Source organism: Lathyrus oleraceus, chromosome 1 (genome assembly GCF_024323335.1).
Source record: "Lathyrus oleraceus cultivar Zhongwan6 chromosome 1, CAAS_Psat_ZW6_1.0, whole genome shotgun sequence".
NCBI lineage: Eukaryota > Viridiplantae > Streptophyta > Magnoliopsida > Fabales > Fabaceae > Lathyrus > Lathyrus oleraceus.
This window is the reverse complement of record NC_066579.1, coordinates 121,884,933-121,896,829: the sequence shown is the minus strand read 5'-3', so window position 1 is coordinate 121,896,829 and position 11,897 is coordinate 121,884,933. Positions and strand designations below refer to the sequence as shown.

General features: G+C 34.0%; 1 protein-coding gene across 1 annotated transcript; it reads left to right on the top strand.

Moving 5' to 3' along the window:
* The first annotated feature begins 1,276 nt into the window (after window positions 1-1,276).
* LOC127095021 (zinc finger BED domain-containing protein RICESLEEPER 2-like) lies at window positions 1,277-4,872 on the top strand. The gene is made up of 6 exons (XM_051033775.1): window positions 1,277-1,377; window positions 1,541-1,553; window positions 1,675-1,711; window positions 1,874-1,929; window positions 2,021-4,085; window positions 4,169-4,872. Exons 1-6 carry the CDS (start codon window positions 1,277-1,279, stop codon window positions 4,222-4,224), a joined length of 2,328 nt encoding a protein of 775 aa, XP_050889732.1. The 3' UTR covers window positions 4,225-4,872.
* Window positions 4,873-11,897: the final 7,025 nt, after the last annotated feature.

The following is an 11,897-nucleotide window of genomic DNA, read 5'->3' as shown; positions in this document are numbered from 1 at the left end:
CTTTTGTTGTTTTCCTCTTGGTTATCTTCTCGTACTCGTTATAGGAAAGAGCGTTTACCAGAATAGTTCTAGCTTTGTGGTGATTCTTGAAATCACGCTTCTGATTTCCACTCATTCTTCTTCTTGGAATAGGAATACCAATTGCAGAGATGGGTAGCTCATAACCATTTGTAACCATATCCTAGAGATCAGCATCATAGCCTAGGAAGAAACTTTCCATTTTATCCTTCCAGTAATCAATTTTTTCTCCATCAAAAACTAGAGGTTTTGCGTTGTAGCTATCTCTTTCATTTGTGTTGGCCATGAAGTTTTTCTCACCCTGGGTCTCTCTACACGGTTAAGTGTTTGATTTAGAAATCAATAACATAGTCGAAGCTCTGATACCAATTGAAGGTAGAGAAAAACAAGAAATTGGGGTTTGAATTGTTTTCACAAGAGTTAAAATATTTTTGCAACAACACGCAAAGAATAAATAATAACAACACAAACGATTTATCATGGTTCGCTTGAAATTCAAAGTTATTCCAGTCCACCCGGCCAAGGTGATTTCGCCTTCAACAAGGACTTAATCCACTAATCTCAATAGATTACAAAGTTTGTCTAAAAGTTCAACAACCTCTTAGCCCTCTCAAGTCTAAATACCTAAACAAGTCATTTGAGGTATCACAAACAATTACAAGAATTATAAAGTGTTTGGCTAGATCCTTCTAGATAAGCAGTAAAGACACAATCTAAGAACACTGAAGGATAACCATACAATATTGAGCAACAACTCTTGTAAGGAAACTATTTCTTACAACAATAATGCTGAAGAATATTCAGACTATGAGAATATTGTTGTATTAAAGTTGTTTATTTCATAAAGTTATGAGGATGCCCTTATATAGCACTTGAGATGATACCGTTGGGGGGAATCAATAAAGATTTCGTGCCAGCTCTGGGAGTTAAATGTACTAAATTCCTTGTCCATTCTAGGGGTGTTCAGATCCAATCCAATCCAAAAAAAAAACCAAAAACCGAACCGAAAAAACCGAAATCCAAAAAAACCGATTTTTTTTGGATGTATTTGGATCACCATGTTGCATAACCGATCGGTTCGGTTCGGTTTACGGTTGGCTTCATGAAAACCGAACCGGTCCAAACCGAACCGGTATTACTTCCATTTACTCATCCTATTAAATTAATTATGTTAGCCACCACTAATTTCTCTAGAGAATCTCAATCACTTCTGTAGTTTCCCTATTCAGATTTTGAATTATACTCAAAATTAAATACAATGAATGCTATTCATTGTTATTATAACCGCAAGAAATTCAATTTCGGCTCAACGTTAAAGTTGAATCATGGCCTTTCTTCTTCTTCAGTTCTCTATTTAAGGTCTGTATCTCCTCTTTCAATTTCAATCACTTTTCATCAAAAGAAAAAAAAAGTCTAAATCAACATTCATCTCAATTAGTTTTCTGAATTATACTATCAGTAAGCAAGTTTCTTAATTTTTTTGATTTTGTCTTTTTTGTACTTTATACTTTTGTTCGATTAGATTTTCTAAAGTTGTACTAATTTTTATCCTTTTGTAAAGTTGTTCTAATTTGTGTTGTTGAAATCTTATTTAAAATTAACTTACTTATGTTCTAAATTTTATAACACTAGTTTACTAAAAATTATTTTCATTAGTTTTCTGATGTGAAATCGTTTCATGTTGGTTATAACAGTAACAAATTTTATTTAGTTTTTCATAATTTCTTCAAGGTCTATTCTTTGTTAGTTTTTCATATTTTGTTTCATAACTTTTTCATAATATATTCTTATTAGCTTTTTTTACAACTAGCTGTTTATACTTTGTTCTAATTTTAAGTTTGATCTATTTTTACAGGAATGAGCCAAACTGATCCTGTAACTCAATCTGATATTGTCAACAACCTTATTCAGGTATCAAAAATTAATTTTAAGTGGATTATTTTACCTTTGAAAATGTTGGTTAATGTTACAATGGTGTAATATTGTGTTTCCTATTTTATAGGCTGAAACAACTGAAGCTCCACCTCCATCGGTACAAAGTAGTGAAACAAACAATGATGAAGAAAATGCTAACAAGAAAAGAAAGGTTGGAGAAGCTTCCAATGATTCTAATGTTATAGCTGGAGATTCAGGTAACAGAAAACCTATTAAATCTAGATCTTGGACTTGGGAACATTTTACAAAAATAGGATCAAGAGCTAAGTGTAATTGGTGTGATGTAACATATGCTGCTGATTCACAAAGAAATGGCACTAGTAATTTAAAACACCATTTGCTGCATCAGTGTAAGAAGTTTTCAAAAGAGTCTCTTGATCCCACTCAACAGACTCTTGTTCTTCAACAATTGAAAAAAGAAGATGGGAATGGATCTGGTAGTGTTTTCACTGGTGTTCATTTTGATGCCGAGGCATGTAGGAAAGCTTTAGCTAGGATGATTATTGTTGATGAGTTGCCTTTTAAGTTTGTTGAGGGAGAGGGGTTTCTTCATTTTATGAGTGTTGTGCAACCTAAACTCTCAATTCCTAAAAGGATTACAATTGCTAGAGATTGTTGGGATTTGTACACGAGTGAGAAACATAAGTTAAAAAGTGTGCTAAATAAATCAAATCAATGTGTCTGTCTTACAACTGATTGTTGGACATCTGTTCAAAATTTGAGTTATCTTTGTCTCACTGCACATTTCATTGATCATGATTGGAAAATCCATAAAAGGATTCTGAATTTTTGTCCAATTGTGAATCACAAAGGAGTAACCATCGGCAAAAAAATTGAAAAATGTTTGGAGGAATGGCTAATAGGTAATGTTTTCACCATTACGGTTGATAATGCTAGTTCTAACGATGTTGCTATAACTTACTTGAAAAATACAATTAACGATTGGAATTCTCATCCATTGAAAGGGGGACATATGCATGTTCGCTGTTGTGCACATATTCTGAATCTTGTGGTCCAAGATGGGCTGGAAGACTATCATTCTTCAATTAGTAAGATTAGGAATGCTGTTAGATATGTTCGTGCATCTCTGGGTCGTATGGATAGGTTTAAAACTTGCATTAAGGAAGTTAGGTTACAAGAAAAATCAATTGTTCAGTTGGATGTTTCCACTAGGTGGAATTCCACATATATTATGCTTGAAAGTGCATTGAAGTTTCAAAAGGCATTTAAGAGATTGAGTGAGAAGTGTGCTGATTTTGTGCTGATGAAAGATGGTATTCCTAATAAAGAGGATTGGGATAATGCAAAATGCTTTGTTAATTTTTTGAAAATATTTTTTGATATCACAAAGAAGGTTTCAGGTAGTACTTTTGTGACCTCTTCTCAATATTTTAATGAGCATATTAAGATATTGACTACCTTGAACGGGTGGATAGAATTAAAAAGTTCAGACAACTTGCTTGGAATTATGGCTGAAAATATGAAAGTTAAGTATGATAAATATTGGGGTAAGGTTGAAAAAATGAATATGTTGATCTTTGTTGCTGTTGTGCTTGATCCTCGACATAAGATGCAGTTTGTTAGGTGGGGATTGAACAGGGCATATCCAAATGATGTTGCTGTATCTTTGTATAAAAAAACGGAGGAGACATTAAATAAAATATTTGAGAGTTATAGGCTTTTCCTTGGTAACGGTCAAACTGAAAATGTTACACATTCCACTCAAGAAGTAGAGTTGGTAGAACTTAAAGCACCAGAGGATGCATTTGCTTTAGAGGTTGAGATGGACATGAATCTTAATGAGAGCATGCAGAAAAATGAATTGGATTTGTATCTCATGGAGAATTTGGAGAAGAAAGGTCCTGGTTTTGATATCTTGAATTGGTGGAAGGTGAATTCCAACAAGTATCCTATTCTTGGTCAAATGGCTAGAGATATATTGGCCATTCCTGTATCTACTGTAGCTTCAGAGTCTGCCTTCTCTACCGGAGGTAGAGTGCTTACTTGCTATAGAAGTTCTCTTACGCCAAAAACAGTTGAAGCTTTAATTTGTACACAAAATTGGTGTAAATCTTCCCCGGTGTCGGTGGATATTGAAGAGCTTGTGGATGAGTTAGAAAATCTGGAATTAGGTAATTTACTTATAACTTATATTATTTTTTGTTAAGCATTGTTTATCTTTTATATTGAGTAATATTTATCTTTATTTTTGTAGAACTTGCTCCAATCCCACAATTGAATGAAGGTGTATCTGATATAGACTCTGATTAGCTTTTGATATCTGAAAGAATTGGGTAGATTGTGAAGCTGGAGCAATTGCAGGATAATTATTGTGAAGCTGGAGCAATTTCAGGATAATTAGAAAATTTTAGATTTGTCTATCAATGTTGCAGGCTGTGATTTTGAAACTATCAATTATGCTGTCATTGATATTTTTCTTGAAGTTTTATTATTATATTCACTTTAATGCAGCTTTGGTATGTTACTGTCATATATATTTGTCATATATTTAATTTATATTACAAGTCTCCCTATAAGCACTAAGTAAGCAGGTCTCCATATAAAATATTTATTACAGCAATGTCTATTTCGTTGGGATAGATATTGTCCATATATTATAATGAATCTTTGCAACAATGACATCAAATAGCCATATAATATGAAAATTAGATATTGTCTTAGTAGACGTTGGTGGCATAATTGTAACTGGTATTGAAATATATTCGTTTTAAATTTCACAGTGTTGATTTAAAAACCGAATAAAACCGATTCAACCGAACCGAAGTAAACCGTATAAATTGGATTGGATTGGATTGGATTTTTCTTGTTGTCATCCAAAAACCGAACCAAACCGTATGCTTTATATATTTTGGATCGGATGATATTTTGTCTCAAAACCGATCCAAACCGGACCGTGAACACCCCTAGTCCATTCCATAGCATACTTGGAGCCTAATCAAATGTTTCCTTCAGAGTCAAAATTCTCAGGTGATTTCTCGTCACATGCATTATGTTCAGAGTCAGATCTGATTTCTCTTTATGTTAGGTCAGCGTTTCTGGGATAATTCATATTCCAGATATTCGTTTTATTAGATTCCTTTTAACTTAGAATCCTGCACACTTAAGAAAATTGTCAAGGTACCAAATTGGTGGATTATGGTTTACACCTTATCAACACCCAAGTTCCATTGATATTAAAAATATACGAGAACGGATCAACCGCGAATCAAGGGTTTGTTGAGAGTCATGAGCATGGTGTCTCGGTTAAGAACCACCCAACACGAGTGTATTATGGTTAAACCTGACAATCATGTTCTAAAAAGGTTCCCATAGTCATCATCCCATCTTTCAGATATTATTGGATAAAACGACTACTCGTCCTCCAAAAATATTCTCAAGAGAGACTCTTATGAGTGTAGTATCGCGTAACAATCGTATCAAGTCTTACACTTGAACGACCTTCGCACTACGTCCTAAACTAAGCCAAGATGGGCTAGGTATCTAAGGTCCTTGGTTTCTAAGGTTAATATTGGAAAGAGTAATGCCTAACCACGACTACTCATGTGACATTATTGATCCCAATAAGACCTCCACCAAGTGAATGGACTTGCAAGTTAACTTGTTAAGGAATAACTCCACACAAGTCAATAAGACTATGCCATTCTCCTATCATAAGTGCACTCGAGTTCGGATATAGAACTCATCTCACAAGAAACTACCAAGCATACAAGCAATTAATATATCAAGCAATTCATACATTACAAACACATTCATTCCAAATTTGCACAAAAATAATGCCACAAATAAATATAAGCATACAACACATACAAGCAAAAAGTAGGTTAAACCCACTAGAGAGGTTCGTTCCCCAGCAGATTCGCCACTTTTCTGTAGCGGGGTTTTCGTTACCTTTAGGTTTATTGACTAAACCAAAAGTTAACATATAATTCGAGTCGCCACCGCACTTTTATTTGTCCAAAGGAAAGGCTAAAAAGCGAACAAAAGCCAAGTAAGAAGTTTTTCAAATCAAAAACTAACAAAAATGTAAGAGATCTAGGTAAGGGGGTTGGTTATGAAATGGGAAGGTTTTACGCACCCAAAACATCCTTAGTACTCTAAGGGAACCCTTTTTGCAAAGTATGTGTTGTAGGTTGGTATTTGTGAAAATATTTGTACAAAAGAGATGGGAGGGATGAGAACAGAATAGATTATATTTACAAATTTTGTTGTTTGAATGGATGAACCCATTGCCTACGTACTATCACAAAGGAGGATCAAGACCTCGTAGTTCGGGGTAAAAATCTCAAAGATTGGTGAATTGATTTGACCAAAAGCCTTAAGGTCTTTTGTTATCAAAGGGAGAAAACTCAACCTAAACCAACAATCCACCATGTGAGGAAGGCTTCAACATGCTAGTGAGGGGTTAACCTTATAATAAGCATGGAAGGCTTATAATCCAACACTAAGGATGAGGTGAGAATTACATCAACCACTATGATAACTCAAACCTATGACTAATGTTTTTGAAAAGTTTTAACAAGTGGCCATTGAAACCACAAAAACAACTTGAAGTGAGTTATATTTACAAGTTAGATTTATTTACAAAATGAAGTCAAAGTTGGGTTAAGATTTATTTACAAATGAGTATTTATGAAAAGAGTTTTAAAAAGTCAAAGGCTTAAGGCCTAGGTTTCAAATTTGAAACAAAGTCAAAGTTTGAAGAAAAAGATTTTTGGCTTGGTTAGAGTGGGGAGAAGAAGAGAAGGGTCATTCCTAAAGCATACAAAGATAAGAGGAAAAAGATAAACCCTTGGAGTTCCTTTTCTTGAAGTAATAGAGATGACTCAAGATGCTCCTTTCCTTTGGACTTAGCACACAAACAAGCAATCAAACAATTTGAATTCAAGCTCCTAGGATTTCCCTTTGGCTTGTCTCTAAACTTGGCTACTCATGACAATGGTCCTCTTTTAACAATCTCAAGGTGGGATCCCTATCACACAAAAGCAAACATCAAAAAGTTCACAACACAATAAGGGGAATGGACAAAGAATAAGTTTGAAGGATAAGTCCTTTGAAGTCAACTTTGAATTTTAGCATTCTAAAGGCATGAGGCCTAGTTGCTCTTCAACAAGTTTTGCATTCTAAAGGCATGAGGCCTAGTTGCTCTTGAACTCCTTTAAGCATAGGTAAGTCCTAATTCTAAGTCCTTTCTCCTTTTGCATTTGGTTCACACAAAACAAACACAAAGCAAACACAAGATAGCAATATATTTATATACAATAATGGGCTCAAATGAGCAAAAGAGAAATGACATAAACATAAAATATGTGCTCAAGTGAGCAAAGAGAAAATCAATGTGAATAATGAGCAAGAAATAAATGGCATTAAAAGTAAATGGCAAGAAATTAAAAGCTCAAATTAAAGTTAGTAATTAGTGGAGGTTATGTTAGCTTGTCATAAGACAATGTAGCGCTATGTTAAGCAATCGTAAGTGGACTAATGTAGTAGTCACACCTATTTGAGGTCGGTCAATAAAAATATAGGCAAAGAACACAAGTTAGAGATCATGACTAGTAAGCCAAGCTCCATAAACTTGCCATGCCAAAACAAAAGGGGAAGGGCCTTGTATTGACTTTAGGTTATTTGCTTGACCAAGAAGCAATCTATCTTGGACATAAAGCAACTCACTTGATCATGGATCAAATTGAGTTTGGTTTGGATCAAAGAAGGTTAAACCTCTCATTTGTCAAGACCAACCATAAGACTTTAACTCATTGGCCATTCATGGAAAGAAAGGGATGAAGATGAAAGGGAGGGGAAAAGAAAGACCACAACCAAATCCAATTGATCAAATGTGAATCAAATCAACATCAACCAACACCAAACAGAAAAGAAATGAAGATAACAAGTCAAAGAGTCAACAATATTTTTTTTGGTATTTTTTGAATTAAAATAAAATGCAAATAAATAAATAAATAAATAAGGTCAAACCTTAAATTCAATTCAAATCAACTTCAAAAAGTCCAATTAAATTCTCATAGGTTTAACATAGTCAAACAAGCTTTGACTAATTTTCTCATCAATTTTTGAAATCAGGAAGCAATTAAAAATAATTAAAAATAGCATAATATGAATTAAAATCTCAAATAAATCTCAAATCAATAAGAAATTGATGAGACTATTTTTCATTGACTTACCAAGATCCATAGATGCTAAGAAAATATTTTTGGATTTTTCAAAAGTCAGAAAGTATTTTAAAATGTATTAAAACTATTAAAAATCAAATAATTCATGAAAAATATCAAATGAAGTGACAAAAATAATTAAAAATCAAAATATGAAACTAGATTTTTCAAGATTTTTTTTGGAATTGGTCTCATATTTTTATGACTTCAAATGAATTTTTTATGAATTTTTGAAAATCAAATGAATTAACTAAAAATAAAAGAAAATAAAAGAAATGGAAAAAACCACAGTCGCGCGATGGACTTCATTAATTGACGTGGCATCATTGACTGGTTCAGATCTGATGGTGCATGGTGCAACCAAGTCAAACGCGTAGCAACATGTATTAAATGAAGTAAACATAATGGATGCACACGATTAGATTTTGAACACATGATCCAAAGGCCAAGAGTGACACACGTGGTGATGGTGGTGGAAACCACCATCTTCTCCGGTGAGACAACCACTCGGCCACCAGTTACAGAGAAAAAAAGTTTAATAAAAATGGAAAATAAGGACATGGAAATGAAACTCGTGTGATGGAGATCAACACTATACCAATGGATCTTCCTCACTCTTCCTATATTGAGAGAAATGTGAAGTGGAAGATCATGGTGTTCCAACTGTTTGCTCACGAAATGATGAATTGAAAGCACCAATGGCTTGCCTCAAGTGTGAGGACTTCAGAAAACCACACAAACACAAGAATACTACATTGAATTGAGAGTTCTAGATCCAAAAAGTTTGAATGTATACCTCTGAATTGAAGCACTTCAGGCCACGAATCCTCCAAGTTTCTTGCTCCTCTTTGATCTATGGATGTAGGGGAAGTGAAAGGCTAAGGAATTAGGCTTTGAAGTTCAGCTAATGATGCTGAATTCCAAGCTCGAAAGTGAGAACAAAATTTGAAAAATTCCTTTGGTATGGCTATGATTTCAATGCTGCAGCAATTCAGATCTCCAAAAGGTTACTAATGAGTGAGAGGGAACCTCTATTTATAGCTAAATGTGGCTGATCACACACTTCTCTCGTGTGCATGAAATTTTAGCTTTGATGTGCATGGGCCTGTACAGGTGTGTGGAAGGCCCAATGATGGATGCAAAAGCTTGCTGAGTTCACCTGGAAAGGATTTGGACGTGCATTTTGGAGGGAACTAGCTTGCACATTAAGTTTCATCATAAAACATTAAAATGCACCTAAATGAAAAGAATTTAGAAACTCACAAATGATATATCCAAAGGAGTAATGTGAGTAATGGTTGGAAATCCCTTGAAACAAGGAATAAAAGTTATGTTGGGAAAAAATTCATTTAGCATTTGGAAATTGATGAAAATTGGCTATGAAAATTCAGGTACAAAACATATTCAAAACACTTTGAAAAATTTCACCAAAAGCAAGCTTAATTAAACCCCTATGGTTTTATGATGCAAGCTTCAAATCAAAAAACCTCCAACATAAAAGTTGTATATCGTTTCAAGATGATTAATTTAGACTCAAATTTTGAATCGTTTGGATTTTCTATGACAAAGTTATGGGCATTTGAAGTTGGGTACTTTTTCAAATTCAATGAATTAGGTCCAAGATGACCTATAATGTTTTGTATTATCACATGTATTTCTTTTAGGATTATGAAATTTTTTCCAACATAAAATTTTAATTAGACATCTCCATATTTCCAATGCATTTGTTCTCACCTCAAAATCATAAAAATCAAGGAGGTTACGCCCTTGGTAAGTTGACCCAAAATTAGGGTTTCAGTCAAAATGACCTATAATGTTTTGAAATGACTGATGACCTTCCAAGTTTCAAATGTATTTTTTATGAACATGAACGTTGTTCATATAGTTCTTAGAAAGCAGTTTGCTCTTGGTGTCATCTTCATTTGACAAACACATCAAAAGTTATATCCCAGTGATCCTCAGTTTAGTCAGATGACTTGACTAATCAACTTTTCAAGACCAAACTTCCAATCTTGATGAATAAATGATTGAGGATTCTCAAATAGGCTCATATATGCATAAAATTATGAATGAAAGGACTTCCCTTGGTTAAATTTGATCATAGGTTGAGATTGCTTCATGGGCAAGGCACAGTCAAAGCACATTTGAATTAGGGTTTCCTTGGGAAACAATCTTCAAGCCCTTTGGGTTATTTTGATCAAATTGAAAAATTGAGATACTTGGGAGACGTATATGATGATTATGAGCTTTGTGGACCATTGCCATGCTTTTTCTCATCTTCATCTAACCATTTCATTGGGCTTATGAGCCTCTTAGGAGCATTGGAGCACCTGATCATTTGTGCTTTTGGTTAGTAATCAAATAATAAAAGCAATAATAAAAGAAATAAAAGCAATATTTTTGTGCTTTTGGTTAGCATAAGACCCTAATTTTGGCCCCAAGATCCCTCATGGCATCATAACATGTCATTTGCATAGCCTCAAGGATCATAGGCATCTTGGTTCCCTTTGCCCTTGGGTTAGGACATCTTGTGAGTGGTTTGAGATCACCAGGAATGCTTGAATTATATCATTGATTTTCTCATTTTTTATCCAAAAGCACAAAAATATGTCACTAACATCTCTTGTTTATAGCTTGAGCAGTCACAAAGTCTAAAGGCTTCTAGGAGATCCTATGTGCAATGATGTGGTCAAGAAGAGATGAAAGCAAACATGGCAATGGTTCCCAAAGATCTCATCCATCAAATATGCCTCCCAATTATCTAAATTCATCATTTTTGATAAAAGCAAAGCAAAGGGTTTGAGGTTTGTTTCCCAAGGAAACCCTAATTCATTTGTTCATCAACTGTGCCTTGCTCATGAAGCAACCTCAACCCATGGTCAAAAACAATCAAGGTAAGTTCTTTAATTCATCATTTCATGCATATTTGAACTCATTTGAGTGTCCTCAATCACCAATTCATCAAGATATGAGGTGTAGACTTGAGAAGTTGATCAGTCAATTCATCTGACTATTTTGAAATGCACTGAGACCTAACTTTTCTTATGTGTTGGTCAAATGGAGATGACCCCAAGAGAAACAATGTTCTTAAGGACAATATGAACAACTTTCATGTTCATCAAATATTGATTTGAAGCTTGGAAGGTCATCATCCATTCCAAGACATTATAGGTCATTTTGACTGAAACCATAATTTTGGGTCAAATTCCTAAGAACATAACTCATTCATTTTCATGCTTTTGAGGTGAGACTAAATGCATTGGAAATATTAATGTGTCTACTTCAAATGTTATGTTGAGCAAAATTGCAAAATATCAAAAGAAATACATGTGATAATGCAAAACATTATAGGTCACTTTGGACCAAGAGCATTGAAATGTGAAAAAGTCCAACTTCAAGTGCCCATAACGTCCTCACAAAAAATCCAAATGATGAAACATTTAAGTCTATATTGATTGTCTTGAAAATATCTACAACTTCCATGTTGAAGATTGTATCATTTGGAGCTTGCATCATTAAGACAGAAGGGCTTGAACATTGGCCAAATTTGGAAATTTCACATATGTATGTTTTGCACCCTACACTTTAAGCTCAAATTTCATTAATTTCCAAGGCCCAATTGGAGTTTTGATCAACATAGCATTTGTTCCTTATGCAACAAGCTTTCCAACCATTACTCATAAGCCTATGTTTCAATTTTGGAAATACCATTTTCGAAGAAGAGAACCTTTTAGTGCATTTTTTGAAATTCATTTCAAA

Coding starts and splice junctions, on each gene's coding strand:
- LOC127095021 (XM_051033775.1), top strand. CDS start 1,277: ATGAATGCTATTCATTGTTATTATAACCGCAAGAAATTCAATTTCGGC. Junction 1,712..1,873: donor GTTTCATGTTGGTTATAACA/GTAACAAATTTT, acceptor CTATTTTTACAG/GAATGAGCCAAACTGATCCT. Junction 4,086..4,168: donor GTTAGAAAATCTGGAATTAG/GTAATTTACTTA, acceptor TTATTTTTGTAG/AACTTGCTCCAATCCCACAA.